The 17631-nt window shown below is 39.1% G+C and overlaps 1 protein-coding gene across 1 annotated transcript; it reads right to left on the reverse strand.

Annotated features, from left to right (window-relative positions):
- Positions 1-7466: 7466 nt before the first annotated feature.
- On the reverse strand, positions 7467-16955 carry LOC113715914 (uncharacterized). The gene is made up of 3 exons (XM_072069997.1): positions 16039-16955; positions 15333-15822; positions 7467-7628 (listed from the first exon to the last, which is right to left on the reverse strand). The coding sequence occupies exons 1-3, from the start codon at positions 16953-16955 to the stop codon at positions 7467-7469; spliced, it is 1569 nt and encodes a 522-aa protein (XP_071926098.1).
- Positions 16956-17631: the final 676 nt, after the last annotated feature.

Here is a 17631-nt window from a genome sequence, read left to right on the forward strand (position 1 = left end):
ATGAAGAGCATCAGATCCAATATTTCTTTTGACTTGCTCATTATCATTGGATGTATCCTATTGAAAGGTATTTTTCAAGTTTTTTTCTTAAGTTCCAATTTTGCTTGTAGCCTATGTTCAATTGTTCAACTAATTTATGTATTTTAATCCTATCTATTCAAGGTATTTGGGGACTTTGAAATCATATGTTCGAAATGGAAATAGACTCGAAGGCTGTATATTGCATGAGGTTTTTTTGCTAAGAAATGTCTAACTCTTTGCTCTCTATGTTTGGCTGACTATGTGGAAATAAAATCTAAAAAGTCATGTAGAAATAAAGATGCAAGTGAGAACAATCATAATGGGTTAGATATGTTCTCTATTTTAAGTCATCCATTAGGATCTGGAAAGCTTACAATTCTCAGTAATTAAACTCTAAAAGTAGCACATCAGTATGTTCTTTTTAATTGTGAACATATCCAACCATACATTGATCAGTAATTAAGTAGGTAATCTTTATCTTAATTTTATTCAAAAAAAAAAAGGCATGTGTAATATCTGACTCTTTTTATATATGCAGCATGCATCATAAAATAGTTGAAGAACAAAATTCATGTGCTGGAAAACATGTTATTGAACGAATTCATTATGAAAACTTTGTATGCTAGTTTGTCAACAATGTAAGTTACTAAAGAATTCATTTTTAAATTATATTGATATCAATTTTTATGAGCATAATTTTCTATATATTATAGGTTGAACATATCCAATTACCCGAGGGAGATGACATTTCAACAAATTTGAAACTTTTGAAAGGCCCAAATTGTGACGATCTCACCTCTCCCTAGGGCGTACCCAAGGATTTGAGGGACTACTTGCCCAACTCTCGGCAGAACTCACAACAATAAATTCTCAAAATAACCTTTCAAGCCTCCAAATTTAACATCAGAGTTCTACAATTCAACCAAAATTTAACCTTAGTTACAAACCAAAAGTGAAACGTAATATACACCACCAAATATCAAAATACAATCTATCTGCAAAAGTATATGCGCAAGAGGATCATTACACTCTAGTTCAAGCTTATCCACTCCGGTCTTCAACTCCTGTAAGAAAAACAAACTAATGGGTTGAGCTTACGCCTAGTGAGGTTTCTAAATAAGCATCCAAGCAAAACACCAATCAAATCACAAAAATATTTCATTTAACAATTTCACACACTTTGCACAGTGATAAACAGTCTCAAGACATTCAAGAAGTAAACACTCGATCCTTTAAATGATACAAATTCATTTAGAGCCATTCATTTATTCATTCATTCAGTCTCCGCCCATCTCTTCCTTATAACTTCCGACATTTGAAAACAAAAAACCCTACATTGATCATTTGATTTCAATCATTTCATTTCATTTATTGCATTTTATTCACTGGCCAGTACTCCACCTAACTTCATTGTAATACTCGAGTATACTGAAACAGTGGCCCAGGATTACCAACCTACCCGATCGAATCCGCTTCTGGCTTGAATAGGCTAGCGATGAAGGGTAAGGGCCCAATTTAGCTAATACGATAAAGTACACGTGATTTACATTCATGCACAAGTAATATTCAATCATTTGATCATTGAAAATTCACCGTCACTTAGGTCGAGTGCGGTGAAATATACACTCTCCTATCAATAGTAAAGTAATCATTGAAATACATTTAATAGTCAAACAAGCCAATAATAACACAAGAAAGACATTTAATTCACAAAACACAAGGAATACTCACCAATGGATCACAATCGTTTTACTTCAAACCTTGGTTCATTCTCTTGGACATGTTCACATCCTGTGTTCATATAATATATCAAGAATCTAACCATGTGAGGCCAATATAAATACAAAACTATGAGTTTCAAAGCTTCACTTAGCCAATAAATTGATTTGCAGGTTTAACCCCCATTTAGCTTTCAAAAGTGCCAAGTTTTCTTATTCAAATCCAGGGAAAAATTCATGTGCATGCTAAACCAATACTTCAAGCAAAATATGAAGTACAAAGACAGTGATTATAGCAAAAAATTTAAAGAAAACAGGACAAGACTTTCGAGGTACAAGTTGGAAATTCCGATTAAAAAATAATTTAGAGAAAACTTATTTCCTTTCGTTTAAACCTCTTGTTTTTGGCAAAACTAACATACGTACAAAGACTAAGATTGTAACAAGTGTCTCGAGTAAGATCACATACAAAAGGTGTGACACCCCCATCTCTCCCTAGAACGTACCCCAGGGTTTGGCGGACCGCCTGCCCAACTCTCGCCAGGACTCGTTCACTCTCTTCAAATAAAATAAGGTATAACCTCAAGAATAAGTGAAATAACAGTTCCCAAACTTGGAACGTATAATTATATTAATTTCTATCTCAAACATTCATACAATCCCAAATATAACAAAAGTTGTGAATTCCAGATACATTCAACCCTAACCGAGCACTAGCGCGAGTACAATCATAAAAATTCAAAAACTACACTATGCTAGCCTGTACTAGTCTCATGCCCTCGCTTGTATCCCCAATAAGGAAAACAAAAACTAAAGGAATGAGCTAAAAGCCCAGTGAGGTTCCCAAACAAGTATTCAGGTATAGAAACCAGAGAAACGCTACACTTAACAATTTGCATATTATGCACAGTAATGTTTAGTCATTCAAGAAATAAACACTCAATCATTGGAAGGATATGTGCTCACTTGGAGCCATTCATTCATTCATTCGCCAACCATTTTCCTTATCCCTCCAACATTAAAAAATGTTTGCAAGTGAAAACTCCTTCAGTGATCTTGTCATTTATTCGTTGATATCATTGCTTGAATTCACTGGCCAGTTCTCCACTCGATTTCGTGGTAATACTCGAGTATACCAAAATACTGTCCCAGGGTCACCAGCCGCCCGACCAAATTCGCTTTTGGCTCGAGTCAGTTGGCAACAAAGGGCAAGGGCCCAGTTCAGCCAAAAGGCATACATTCATGCACAAGTAGCATTCAATCATTTAATCATTGAAAAATTTCACATTCACTTTGGTTGAGTGCGATAAAGTACACACTCGCCTATTGAAATTTCATTTAACAATCATTGAAAACATTTAACATTCAAGAAAACATTCACAACAATCCACATAGTCATTGGAAGCACAACATACAAAGAACACTCACCAGTTTAAGCAAAATAACGTCAAAAGTTTCCTTCCGGATTATGCCCTTGATCACCGACAAACCCTAAGAATAACTGTCGCGCCCCATTTTTGATAAATAAATAAATAGTTTAAAAAAATATATTTTTTGTGATTGGAAAATGATTTTTGTGAGTTGAAAAGACATGGGTCTCAATGGGACTTGGAAAGCGACGATTCGACCCAAAAAATAGTTTTAAAAAGGGTTTTGAAATGAAAAGTTTGGAGTCGCCACTTGGTAATGATTTAAGGTGTACCAAGTCACCTAAAAAATGAGTTTTAAAGTCAAGTAATAATAAACCCTTTTTAAAACGACTCCTAGTCTACGTAAAACAAAGAAAAAGGTTCGGGAGTCACGTTTGACAAAGGGGAAGGCAAGGATAGACTCCAAGGCACCCCTTTGACCTAGCCAAGGCTAGTTGCGTGACTTAACCCTAACTTTCCTAACTTTCTACCCAGGGTATGTATTGCATGTTGGATTATGCCTATATGAATGCAAAAACGAAAAAAATGCAATCCTAAATTCTATGATGTCTCTCGTGAGGTTTTTGGTTCCAGACCACATGAATTATGGCGGCCAATAAAGGGAAACCTCATAGAGGTCGATTGATGCAAATGGTGACTCAAGTGCAAGTGTGCAAGTGTATGAAAAGATTCATGTATGAAATGGTGTAAAAAAAACAAAGTGTTTGTGTGCGCATGTGAAGAGAAAGTTCACGTGTGAATTTGGATGAAAAATCAAAGTATTAGTGTGTGAGTGTGTAAAGAAAGTGCACGTGTGAATTTGGATGAAAAATCAAAGTATTAGTGTGTGCAAATGAATGAAGATAGAATAGTACATATATAAGTGAAACTTGAATTTCATTTGTGAAGTAAATAAATGATAAAGATGTAGTGAAAAAATATGGATTGAGAAATGTAAGAGAAATGTGATTAAAAGAGTATGGAAGTGATAAAAATGAAAGTATGACCCTAGGGGAATGCAACAAGTCGGGTACGGGGATGACGACTAATTCTTCGACTTTGATTTTCCCTCGGATTAGAAGGCGAAACTAGCGTGCTAAGGCTATCAAGTAGCCACACTCGCTCGTTTCCCTTATCGGAAGGGGATTTTCACGCAAATGAACCCTAACTAGCATGAGATGCAAGTCCTAAAGTGAAGGGGAAGGGGTTTTGAGGATCATACCAAATGATAAACTAAGGAAAAATGCGTGATATGTGGTGATCATGCACTTAATGAAAAAGGAAAAAAAACCCTATGGGTCTAGCATTGGACTAGCCCATCCTATGAATTCCAACTAGCGTTGGACTAGTGGAAACGATAAAAGAAGCCACAACTAGCGTTGGACTAGTGTGGTGACGTACATTCATCCATTCCATTCATCCACACTATAAAAAGCGAGTAGACATGCGAATCACTTATAAACACGTAGCACATAACACTTAGCATGCTTGACTAGATGCAAAATCCTAATAAAGCATTTAACATATAACACATAGGCATGCAACCATTACATTTGCTAACTAAAACAAAAGGGAAAGGGAAAATGGACCAAATTACTTGCTACGCCCTATCTATTACAAGCCAAGAGGTGTACACATACCCCATTATAAGAATAACTTAATGAAAATAAAAAGTAAATGACATAAGTAAAAGGCATTAAAGAAAAGCTAGGAAAGCAAAGTAGACATGCAATTCACTTAGCACATTGAGTCACATAAGAGAAACAAAAAAGATAAAAGGAATTATACCGCTCCCTTTTGTAGTGTTAAATGGACGAGACTTAAACTGGGCTAAGTCACCAACTAACGGGATTACATGTGCTAAAACCATTCAAAGCAAAGGATTAACGCACCAATTTAATGATAAAAATGTAAATAAATCAAATGACATCTATCAAACCATCAAAAAGAAATTTCCTACTAAGGACTCAAACATAACCCTTACCCAAACATTCGAGTCAATCGAACATTTAAGAACTTTAAAGGTCCAAAACAAAGCAAGGGTCAAGCAATCAAACACATAAACATGGAATTGAACAATTAGAAGCGTTTAAATGCCTAAGATTTCCATATTCATGAAATAAAGACCCCAACTATTGATTGAATCATCAAAACATCCAAAATCCACACAAATGCACATTACCACATGAATCTAGATGAAGCTCTTGAAACCCTTTGAATTCATCCTAAAACCCCTTACCAATCTATCCAAGGGTCAGCCCAAAACATATAACCATCAAGTAAGATCCCAGAACGGCAAGGTTGATCAAATAATTCAAGTAATTGAGCCATGGTAGAACTAAAGTAGCCATGGAGGTTATGTTGCCGTTGTTTTAGGACCTAATTGCAAACACATGAAGTCATTCAAGTCCAAATGAAATGTTCAAGAGTCTCAAAGATTTCCAAACGATAGAATGCCAAACAACTGTTCAAAATTGCAATAAACTTAGAATTCAATTACAAACCAAAGACCCAAATGCAACCACTAATCTTATCAACAAAGTCAATTGAGACATCTTAGGAATTTTGAAAGTCCAAGAGCCAAGGAAGGTCAAGCAAGAGTTAAAATGCAACTATTTCATGACCCAATTGCAAGAATTTAGAGTATTGGTGGGCTTTTGTAGCATTATAGCAAAAATCACAGGGATCCAATTGAAGAAATTATTCTACTTGTTGGGTCATAGTAACATAAGGTGAAGCCAAGGGGCCAAAGGGCAATTTTCAGAATTATTTTGCATGCATGCAGACTAACGTAAGATAACATTCTGCAACCAAAAACAAACATTTCTGCAGCCAACAAAACAACGCAACTTGCATTCTCGCAAGCAAATATCAACCTCAACACTAATTTTTTTATCAAAAATCTTTCAACCAAACATTCAAAGCTAATCTAAGCATTATAACACACAATTTCAACATTCAAACCAACTCAAACGTAGAAGAAAATTCATGCCCATGCTGGAAAATTCTATGCAAAGAATTCGGCAATCAACTTCTTGCGACAGGTTTTCACAAATCTCTCAACTCAAAACTCAACCTCCAACTTTTATCGAAACTAATCATTTCCAGAGGCGTGAAAGAGAATGGCAGAACCAAAAATGATGAAGATGTTCATGCAAACAAAGATATGAACCAAGTTTTCTGCTACGAGACCAATTTGGCAGCTAGAGAAATTTTCTGGGTTCTTTATCCAACAAGAACATGTCATTTGTTTGTCAAACTCTAGACCCAAATACACAAAACCTTTGCATTCAAACACACAACTGCAACACCCGAACAAGCAAAGGAAAGAAAAATCAGAATTAGAACGGATCATGTAATTCTTCTTTGCTGATTTTTGTCTACAGCTTTGCAAGTTTCTGCTGCAAATTCGCAGCTTGTTAGCTACCCAGAAAAATGGCCAAAGTTATAAACAAAGCCCAAGGTGATCATGCAAACACGGTGAGGAAGCCCAGCTTTGAGCTATTACGGGCAAAGATTGCAGAACAAATGACAAAAAGAAAAGAAACTGGCGGCAGCATGCATATCTTTCGCGCAACAGTTTTGTTTTCCCTTTCTCATTAAACATACACATCATACAAATGAATCCCAAGCTAGCAGAAAATGCACAACTCAACATTTTAATGCTGAAATCAAGGCATCAAGCTACACAAACAACTGCAAATCAGACCATGGACTCCAGGCTACGGGTAAGAACTTCAAGCTCCACGGCTGTAGCAGGCCAAAAATTATAAGCTTGTTGCAGCAGCGGATTTTATGTACAAAACTTCAACCAAGCACAATTTAAACCCAGACATTAAAATCATCAAACATTCCATACTTTGCAACATAGAACCTTCGGATTTAAACGTAAAGAATATGCAAGGCTAGAAATTTTCTGTGACTTCACAAATCGAAAAAGAAACTCTGCAACTTCCTCCCTACCATTTCAGCACACACGACACATTTATAAGCTTCCCAATGGAGCATACAGAACTCAAACTAATGTCCCAACAAAAGGCTCTAACACATCCATAAGACTATGACGAAACGCCAAAGAAAGAACGTGGAGACGGCAACAACTCAAATCTTCTTTTGAAATTCTGGTTTTGAAAAACTCTTGCAAAGAGAACCATTTCAATCCCTAACCCATTACTCAAGACTGACCCAAAGCTATAGCAAATAAACTCCAAAAGTTCAAGCAAAACCCAAATCATGAAAACAAGTAAGATACCAAGAACAGGGCTTGCAACCCATGAGTCACATTCATACGGAAAACATGAAAGCTAGCCACAACTAACTAATACATGAACCAGGGATGATTACGATGAACAGCCATACGAGAACCTATTTCTGTTTCTGATGAATCAGCGATGGTATCATCAAAACCAAAGAAAGCTTCTAACTTCACCATCAAACATCCCAAGTAAGCGAAAGAAACAGAAAAAGGAAGCATCTTTACCTGTAAAAATGAAAGGGAAGATGCGATTCAGCCTTGAGGTGTAGTACGCTCCAGCGGATGAACTGGATGTATTGCTTCGTTTAAGCAGACCCAAGGAGCAATGGAGACACTCAATCTTCCTTCGACCCTGCTTTATGAATCTTCCTTTTCTCCAGATTTTCTCGCACAGGCTCCTTCCTCTAAAGCTCTCTGCTTTTCCTTAATCAGCCGCTACCCAACTCTATAAACTCCCTCCAGATTTTTAGCCGTGCCCTTCTGTTTTTGTTTAGCCTCCAACCCCCCAGAAATTCTCTCTTCCTTTCCGTATGTTTTCTTTTCCTTTTAGCCGTCCACTCTTTTCCCACTAGCTCTCTCTCTCGATTGTCCTCCCTCTTTCTTCCTAGCTCTGCCCCTTTTCCCTCTTGCTCTCAGTTCTGCCGTTCTCTCCCAGATTTTCAGCCGTTCCTTTCTCTCTCCCCCTTACGGCTGAGCCTTCTTATCCATCTTATAACCACTTCCCAATCTCCTAAACCCTCACCTCAATGGTGAGGATGAAGGCTTACCTCTCGCCTTCATATCCAGCCATCCAATGGCTGTTGAGGCTGTCCTTTGCACGCTGCAAAAAATTGCAGCGTGCATGCCGCGACGTTGTTGTTGTTTTTTTTTTTTTTAAATTTTTTTAATTAATTAATTAAACAACAAGAATGATAATAATAAAACAAAAATAATGAATGATGAAAACAACTTAATTAACATTAGATAAAAATAAACTAAAAACAACAAAAAATGCAATTTTCCATTTTTTCATTTTTCTCATTTTTCACTTTTTTTTTAAAAAAAATAACTTAAAAATGCCAAAAAGCTGAATTTAAAAGAAATAAACATATTTTTGTGAACAAGTTTTCCTTTTTTCCTTTTTTTCATTTTTCAAATCCAACTAAAGCCTATTTATTTTTTTATTTTTTTTTTGAATTTTTCTTCTTTTTCTTCTTTTCCTTTAATTTTCTCTTTTCTCCCTTTTTTATAATTTTCATTTTCATTTTTCCTTCGAGAAAGCATTGAATAAAAACAAAATGACTAAAACATATTTTTGATGCTTTCCTTTTCTTTTTTCTAAAAACTCTATGCTAATCTTAAACTTAAAAGCTAAAACTAAAAACTAAAACTAAAAGTAAATAAGAATAAATAGCAAATGAAATAGGTCAACTAAAAGGGCGAAAATGAATAAAACCAAAATATCATAACAACTAATAGTGCAAAACACACAATAACGAACTAAAATGCAAGCAATCTAAAATAAAAATCATGAAATAGATGCTACATAAAATTATTCAAAATTTAGTGTCTACAGTTTGCCCCTCTTTGTCTGAGTTTTGAAAAAACTTGAGACAAAGAATTAGACACCAAATACTTACCTGTGTTATTGGGCTGCAAAAGATTCCAGTGAACAGCAATTCTAATACGGGACTGACCCGAACATGAAAAATAAAACGGGACTGACCCGAACCAGAATTGAAAACGGGACTGACCCGAACAGAAATTTAAAACGGGACTGACCCGAACAGAATTTAAACGAGACTGACCCGAACATGAATTTAAACGGGACTGACCCGAAAATAAAACGGGACTGACCCGAACAAGAATTGAAAAACGGGACTGACCCGAACAGGAATTTAAACGGGACTGACCCGAATAGGAATTTAAACGGGACTGACCCGAATAGAATTTTAAAACGGGACTGACCCGAACAGAATTTAAACGGGACTGACCCGAACAGGAATTTAAACGGGACTGACCCGAACAGAAATTTAAAACGGGACTGACCCGAATAGAATTTTAAAACGGGACTGACCCGAACAGAAATTTAAAACGGGACTGACCCGAACAGAATTTAAACGGGACTGACTTGAACATGAATTTAAACGGGACTCACCCGAACAGGAATTTAAACGGGACTGACCCGAACAGGAATTTAAACGGGACTGACCCGAACAGGAATTTAAACGGGACTGACCCGAACAGAATTTAAACGGGACTGACCCGAACAGGAATTTAGACGGGACTGACCCGAACAGGAATTTAAACGGGACTGACCCGAACTAGAAATTAAACGGGACTGACCCGAACAGGAATTTAGACGGGACTGACCCGAACAGGAATTTAAACGGGACTGACCCGAACAGAATTTAAACGGGACTGACCCGAACTAGAAATTAAACGGGACTGACCCGAACAGGAATTTAAACGGGACTGACCGGGAAAGTTAAAACAATGAATTGAGTTTTTTTTTTTTTTTTTTTTTTTACCTGAGAATAGTTCAACTTTTACACCAAGAAGGAATTTTGGATCTTTGTGATTGAAGCGAGAGCTGATGTTGTTTCTTGTGATCGAATTTTGCAAATAACATCGATCCTTGCTTACTGGGAAGCTTTGTCTGTCATTGATTTAGGCGCCAAAAAGAGAGCGGCTGCTTTTGTTTGTAAATGCAACATTCCTGCAAGAAAAGAAGAAATAATGGACTTGCCACCATTATTTGATCCGGTTTGCCTTGAGAATCGTGTAAACATGAGTCTTGTGATGCTTTTACTTCTGCTTTACGACGTTTGCCTTAGTCGAACTTGAAACCTTTCAAAATACCGCGTCACCCAATCCAGGTGGTAGTTTTGTTGCATGTTACTCACTGTAGCTGATGATTGAATCCCTTATCTTTGCCCAAACCTTAGGGTTTATCATTCATTTGAATTCAATGGTAAAAGAATGATGCGTGAAAATTTATCACATAACAATCAATGTATATGCAAGATTATTTCCTATGTCAGGCAAAGATGAGCATGCAAAAGAATGTAGACAATCATAAGCAGTTATACACAAATAATTGAGAACAACTACAAGGTTTATAAAGATACACTTTGCAAAGAATATTTGTAAAAAAACAATACAAGTTTAGCCAACGAATATCATATTCAAAACTTTGGATATTTTCTCTTCGGAATCCGATACTGGCAGAAGTATCGCAATTATGCGGAGAACCCTAATGAACCAGGTCACCAGCTGTTCCTTCCTGAGCTCGACTGTTAAGAACACCTACCTTGGCGCCCTTTCGGGTTTTCACCAAGATTGCCCCCACCCTTTTTTTTTTTTTCCTTTTTCTTTTTCGAGGCGCCCTTTCGGATTCTCACCTAAATATCTCGACCATGACCGGCTCAGAAACATGAATTAAAGATTTCTGGCGTCAGTAAAAATGTACTTCCCTTGTAAAATTAGGCGAAGACATTACGGACATCACCTGCCAGTTGATTAACAAATTTTCTAATAGAAATGCAGCAAGTGACGAAAGCCAGGACTTTGGGCTTTTATAATGAGGTCAGGTGGGGTGTTTTTCAAGAAAAGTTGAGGCTTGAAAGCAAATTTTGATATAAGAGGTGAAATAACTTGAGATTGCACTTTTTTTAAAACAACTCCAAAACCGAGGAAAATTTGCCCCAGTTTGATCGAATTTTCTCTCTTTGCATTTTTCATCACTTTTGCATTTTTCTTTGAAAACTAAATTTGCCCCAGTGTAGGGTTTTCTCTTCCCCCTTTTTTTTTCTTTTCCTTTTTTTTTTCCTTCTTTTCTTTTTCTTCTTTTTCCAAATAAATTTGCCCCAGTGTGGGGTTTGCAATTCTCAAAGGTTATCAAACGAAATTTGTCAATTCTGATGGCTCAAAGGGGACAAGTAGAGATAAAATGTTTTTAGTGTAAAAGAAGATGGCCTGACTTGCATTTCGCCATTTGCATGAATTTCTTAAAGAAAATTTGCATGATCAAATGAAAAACTTTTTGCACATATCTGAGTTGATGGGTTGAGGGAATGCCCGTCCATCCATTTCCGCCAAGATGAGCGCTCCGCCAGGTAATACCTTTTGGACAATGAACGGCCCTTGCCAATTTGGAGCAAATTTGCCTTTAGCTTCATCTTGCATTGACAGAATCCGCTTCAGTACCTTATCACCTTCTTCAAATGTCCGCTGATGGACCTTTTTGTTATAAGCCCGGGCCACACGTTTCTGATAGCACTGACCATGACAGATGGCGTTGAATCGCTTTTCATCTATCAAAGTCAATTGCTCATGGCGCTGCTTGATCCAATCAGCCTCTTCCAATTTAGCTTCCATAAGGATTCGTAGCGACGGAATTTCAACCTCAGCTGGTAATACCGCTTCCATCCCATACATGAGTGAATACGGCGTTGCCCCAGTTGATGTCCGGATAGAAGTCCGATACGCCATTAATGCATAAGGCAACTTTTCATGCCAATCGCGATGCTTTTCTGTCATTTTGCGAATAATTTTCTTCAGATTCTTATTTGCGGCTTCTACAGCTCCATTCATCTGAGGCCTATAAATGGCAGAATTGCGATGTTTGATTTTGAATTGCTCACATAGTCCATCTACCATGTCATTGTTCAGATTCCTGGCATTGTCTGTGATAAGTGTTTCGGGTACTCCAAATCGACAAATGATATGATCTCTCAAGAAATTGGCAACCACCTTCTTCGTGACATGTTTGAATGACTCCGCTTCAACCCATTTGGTAAAGTACTCGATTGCCACCAATATAAATCGATGTCCATTTGAAGCAGGAGGATCGATTGTACCAATCACGTCCATACCCCACATTGAACAGGGCCACGGGGCGGTCATGCTATGCAACTCAGTGGGTGGAGCGCGTATAATGTCACCGTGCATTTGGCATTTTATACATCTCCGGACAAAGTCTATACAATCATGCTCCATAGTAAGCCAGAAGTATCCGGTTCTCATGATTTTCTTCGCCAGCAAATGGCCATTCATATGAGGTCCACAAACGCCACTATGCACTTCTTTCATCATATATTGAGCTTCATCCTCATCAATGCACCTTAAAAGGTTCAGATCCGAGGTTCTTTTGTATAACACCTCTCCATTTAAGAAAAATTTTGAAGCCATTCTACGCAGAAAACTCTTGTCTTTTATACCAGCACGCTGAGGGTAGGACCCAGTTTTGAGAAACTCTTTAAGATCATTAAACCAAGGAGTAGTATCCGAGGACTCGTCTGCAGCCCAGCAGTGGGCTGGCTTGTTTTGAAGTTGAATTTGGATTGGTTCGATCTTCAATTCATCTGGATATTGGATCATAGAAGCCAAGGTGGCCAAAGCATCAGCAAATGCGTTTCGGGCTCGTGGGAGATGTCTGAACTCCAAATTTCGAAACTGCTTGGCCAAAGTGAGCAGACTACAATGGTAGGGTAGAATTTTTGAATCTTTGGTTATCCATTGCTTCAAAGTTTGGTGCACGAGCAAATCTGAATCACTAAAAGCTATCAACTCCTTGATTTCCATCTCCAAAGCCATTTCGAGACCAAAAATGCAGGCTTCATATTCAGCCATGTTATTTGTGCAAGCGAATTGCAATTTGGCAGCGGCAGGGTAGTGCTTCCCTTCGGGTGACACCAAAACAACTCCAATTCCAGCTCCGAGAGAATTCGAAGCTCCATCGAAGAAAAGCCTCCATTCAGGACTTTGTTCACTTATATCATCTGCAGCGCCTACAAATAGGACCCTCTCGTCAGGGAAATAAGTACGGAGTGGTTGATAATCATCATCCCTTGGATTTTCCGCCAAATGATCAGCTATAGCTTGCCCCTTGACCGCCTTTTGTGAGGTGAAAACAATATCGAATTCTGAGAGAATTATCTGCCATTTCGCCAAACGCCCAGTCAGCATCGGCTTCTCCAAAAGATACTTCAAAGGATCAGACCGGGAAATAAGATACGTGGTATGACTCAAAAGATAGTGTCTCAACTTCTGGGCTGCCCAGGCCAATGCACAGCAGCTTTTCTCAATGAATGAATAATTAGCCTCGTACTGCGTGAACTTCTTGCTTAGATAGTAAATAGCTTGTTCTTTCCTTCCAGAGTCATCGTGCTGACCTAGAACACACCCTACTGCTCCTTCAAGCACGGATAAATACATAATCAAAGGTCGGCCCGGTTTGGGCGGCACTAAGACTGGTGGATGCAACAAATAATCTTTAATCTTGTCAAAAGCCTGTTGGCACTCCTCATTCCAATACAACGGCACGTTCTTCCTCAATAATTTGAACAACGGCTCGCATGTGGCAGTTAGTTGGCCAATGAACCTCCCGATAAAATTGATCTTCCCTAAAAAGCTTTTCACGTCCTTCTGAGTTTTTGGCACTGGCATGTCTCGAATTGCTTTGATTTTCGCCGGATCTATTTCTATGCCCTTCTTGCTAACAATGAATCCCAACAGCTTACCCGCAGGTGCTCCGAAGGCGCATTTCGCAGGATTTAGCTTTAAATTGTACTTCCGCAACCTCTCGAATAATTTCTTCAGATCAACCAAGTGGTCCTCTGCCCTTTTAGACTTGATTATAATATCATCCACGTAGACCTCCATCTCCCGGTGGATCATATCATGAAATAGGGTTGTCATGGTCCTCTGATATGTTGCTCCAGCATTCTTTAAACCGAAAGGCATGACTCGGTAGCAAAAGGTACCCCAAGGGGTAATGAAAGCAGTCTTCTCCCTATCCTCCTCTGCCATCAAAATTTGGTGGTAGCCAGCAAAACAATCGCAAAAGGTTTCAATCTCATGTCCGGCAGTATTGTCTAAGAGAATGTGAATATTTGGTAGAGGGAAATCATCTTTAGGACTGGCTTTATTAAGGTCTCTATAGTCAACACAAACTCTCACCTCTCCACTCTTTTTTGGAACAGGGACTGGATTTGAAAGCCAAATTGGGTAATGGGAAACAATGATAATGTTGGTTTTGAGTTGTTTTTCAATTTGCTCTTTTATTTTGAGGCTTATATCTGGTTTGAATTTTCTGGGTTTTTGTTTTACGGGTGGAAAAGAAGGGTCTGTGGGCAATCTATGCACTACCACATCAGTTGAAATGCCAGTCATATCATCATAGGACCACGCAAATACATCCTGGAACATGGTCAAGAATTCAAGCATCTCCTTTTTCTGCCTTTCATTCAAATGAATACTTATCTGCACCTCCTTAACTTCATCCTCAGTGCCAATGTTAACCTTTTCTGTTTCTTCCAGGTTCGGTTTTGGTTTTTCCTCATATTGTTCAAGGTCCTTTGCAAAAGAATCGAATACCTCCTCATTATCACTCTCGCTTTGGAGTTCGGATTCACAGACCTCCAAGTCGTGAGTGATATAGAAATTGCCATTATCGTATTCCAGAACTGTGATATCCAAAGGGTCAAATAATTTTATTTTTGGCCATCTGAAAGAATTAACGAATGTGGGATAATAAGCAAATAAGCATACAACAAACAAATGAACAAGCAATATGAATTTAAACAAGCGAATAAACAACACAACATAACAAGAACAAACTTGTGCATTTTCATAAAACCTTTGATTGAAAGCAAAACAAAAGAAAGCAAGCGGAAACAATATCTACATGTGCAAATTTTAGTCAAAAGTAAAGATGCTTTCATTAACTATTTACAGATGCAAAAGTATTTTTTCCATGAATATGAATGATAAACCCCTTTCATTTTACCGAAACTCCTTCCGGACGGGCAGGGACTCGGCTGTCCAATTGGGAATTGATCCTTCGGGGATATCAGGAAATTCAGCTTTGCCTGGAACACTATCTTCAAATGTTGCCCCTACGAACAATTGGGCCAAACTAGCTTCAATTTCTTCAACTGGATTAACCTCTGATGTGATAACCTCTGTTGGTCGTGGAAAAGTATACCGCAGTGGTGGAATGTCAAAAACCCTTTGCCTGCCCTCTTTCTCTGCTCTTTTGCGCTCCTTCATCTCTTTGATGTCCTTGGCGGTTGGTTGGAAACCCAAACCGAATGTATCCCTTTTTTCCATAATCTCCACTGGCTTCAGGATCCCTTGCAGTTCACGCCCCAATCCTCTGTCTAATTTGTATCCTCCACGAATCATTTCCTTAGCCATCATTACACTTGCTTTTGAGAGAGCTTGTTCCTCCGTTGTGATCCAACTTACGGAGACTATATCGGATGTGCTATGAGGGGACATGGTGGCACTTCGACATCCCTCCTCTTTAGATCCAGAATCGGTGATTACCAGGCAGTCCTCTTCGGCAAAGATAGTGATTAGCTTGTCATTTACTACGAATTTCAGCAATTGATGCAACGAAGATGGCACAGCCCCAGACTTGTGAATCCATGGCCTGCCAAGTAAAATATTGTAAATGCTCGGGAAGTGCATTACTTGGCAAGTTATTTGAAATTGGGCGGGCCCCATCTCGATTACTAAATCTGCCTCTCCTATCGGCTCCCTTTGAGCTCCATCAAACCCTCGAACGATAGTCCCTGAAGGCCTCAGCTTAATGTCTTGCAATCCTAGCTTCTCCAAGGTACTCCAAGGACAGATATTAAGCGCGGACCCGTTGTCAATTAGCACCTTCGGCAGCATTTTCCCGTTGCACCTCACCGTTATGTACAACGCCCTATTATGTCCAATGCCCTCTGTCGGCAATTCATCGTCAGAAAAAGCAATTTGTTTGTTGAATAATACGCTCCCAACCACGTTTGAAAAATTATCAACAGAAATGTCCCTCGGAATTTGAGCCTTAGTTAATACGTCGATCAATGCATCCCTATGCACGTCTGAAGAGAAAAGTAAATCCAACATGGTTATCTGGGCAGGTGACTTGCTTAGCTTTTCGATTATGTTGTATTCACTTCTCTGGAGTCGTTTAAGGAAATCCACGGCTTCTTTCTCGGTGATTGTTGGCTTAATGGGCGGCTCGGAATTCTTTGCTTGAATCGGAATAGTAGTTTCAAATGGACTTACAGTCCTCCCCGATCTGGTAACCACTGACACCTCTTTCTTTGTAGCTGAATTTTCCCCGATCTGTATAATAGGTTCATCGTAATTCCACGGCACTTGTTGCAGGCTCAAAACAGGCTCTTGCCTCGGGAATTCGATGAATACCGGCTTCAAAGCTTCACTCTCTGCTGGCGTGAGATCCAAGACAAAAGGCTGGTTATCTTCTTCGAATGGCAACTCTATGATGAATGGTTGGTCTGTGACCCCAACTACCTCAGCTTCTCTTGCCAAATCTTTGACTTGTTCCATATACTCCGTGTCATCCATAATGACCCCAATGGTATTAACATGGTCCGGCAAAGGGTTCCTATTTACGTTCGGCCCTTGCGCCTCCCTTTTCCGGATTACAATCTCCCCGGCTTCAACCATATCTTGGATTTTATGCTTAAGCGCCTTGCAATCAAAGGTGGCATGTCCGGGGGCCCCAGAATGATAAGCACAGACAGCTTGTGGATTATACCACGCGGGCATGCCATATGGGTAGGTAGGAGGGGGCACCGTACCAATTTTCCCAGCAGCCTTTAATTGTTCATACAATTGATCCAGAGGCCTGCCTAGGTTGGTAAATGTACGGCCAGGGGGTCGGTTGTAAGGTTCAGAAGGTTGAGGGTGGTTGTAAACAGGTCTATTTGGAGGCGGGAATCTTGGGTTATATGGAGGGCGTGGTCGGTTTTGGGGTGGATTTGGTTGAGAAATTTGAAAAGGGGCTGAAGGTGGGTTTGGATAGCTTGGGCGAGGTCGAGGGTGGTGGATGTTGGTAGTATATACAGGGCGCGGATTTGAGTAGTAAGGGTAATGGGGTTGGTAGATTGGATTGTGTTGGTATCGGGGTCTAGGTGAAGGGTTTTGGTTCCAAATAAAGGTTGCGTCCCCCTCTTTCTTTTTGAACGGCGGCTTCTTCACATTGCTTCCTTGCCCTTGTTGTAAAGCATCCAACTGAGATTTAAGGGCGGAGACATTGACAATCTTCCCAGCTCTCACAAAGTCATCAAACTCCTCAAGTTTATTTACAATTGCAGCAAACGAACATCCGGTCATACGGAAAATCTCTTCGAAGTACGGCGGATCATGGGCTTTTATGAAAGTACGTATGATTTCATCCTCGGTCATTGGTGGCTCGACCTTGGCAGCTATTTTTCTCCACCTC

The sequence above is a fragment of the Coffea arabica genome, chromosome 11c (genome assembly GCF_036785885.1).
Source record: "Coffea arabica cultivar ET-39 chromosome 11c, Coffea Arabica ET-39 HiFi, whole genome shotgun sequence".
NCBI classification, from domain to species: domain Eukaryota; kingdom Viridiplantae; phylum Streptophyta; class Magnoliopsida; order Gentianales; family Rubiaceae; genus Coffea; species Coffea arabica.

What these genes read in the sequence shown, in the direction of transcription:
- LOC113715914 (XM_072069997.1), bottom strand. Translation starts at nt 16,955, where the DNA reads ATGCCCGCGTGGTATAATCCACAAGCTGTCTGTGCTTATCATTCTGGG. An exon ending in AAGGTGCTAATTGACAACGG is followed by an intron (nt 15,823 to 16,038) that starts GTCCGCGCTTAA and finishes TTTACTTGGCAG; the next exon opens with GCCATGGATTCACAAGTCTG. An exon ending in CAGAGGTTATCACATCAGAG is followed by an intron (nt 7,629 to 15,332) that starts GTTAATCCAGTT and finishes TCATTTTTACAG; the next exon opens with GTAAAGATGCTTCCTTTTTC.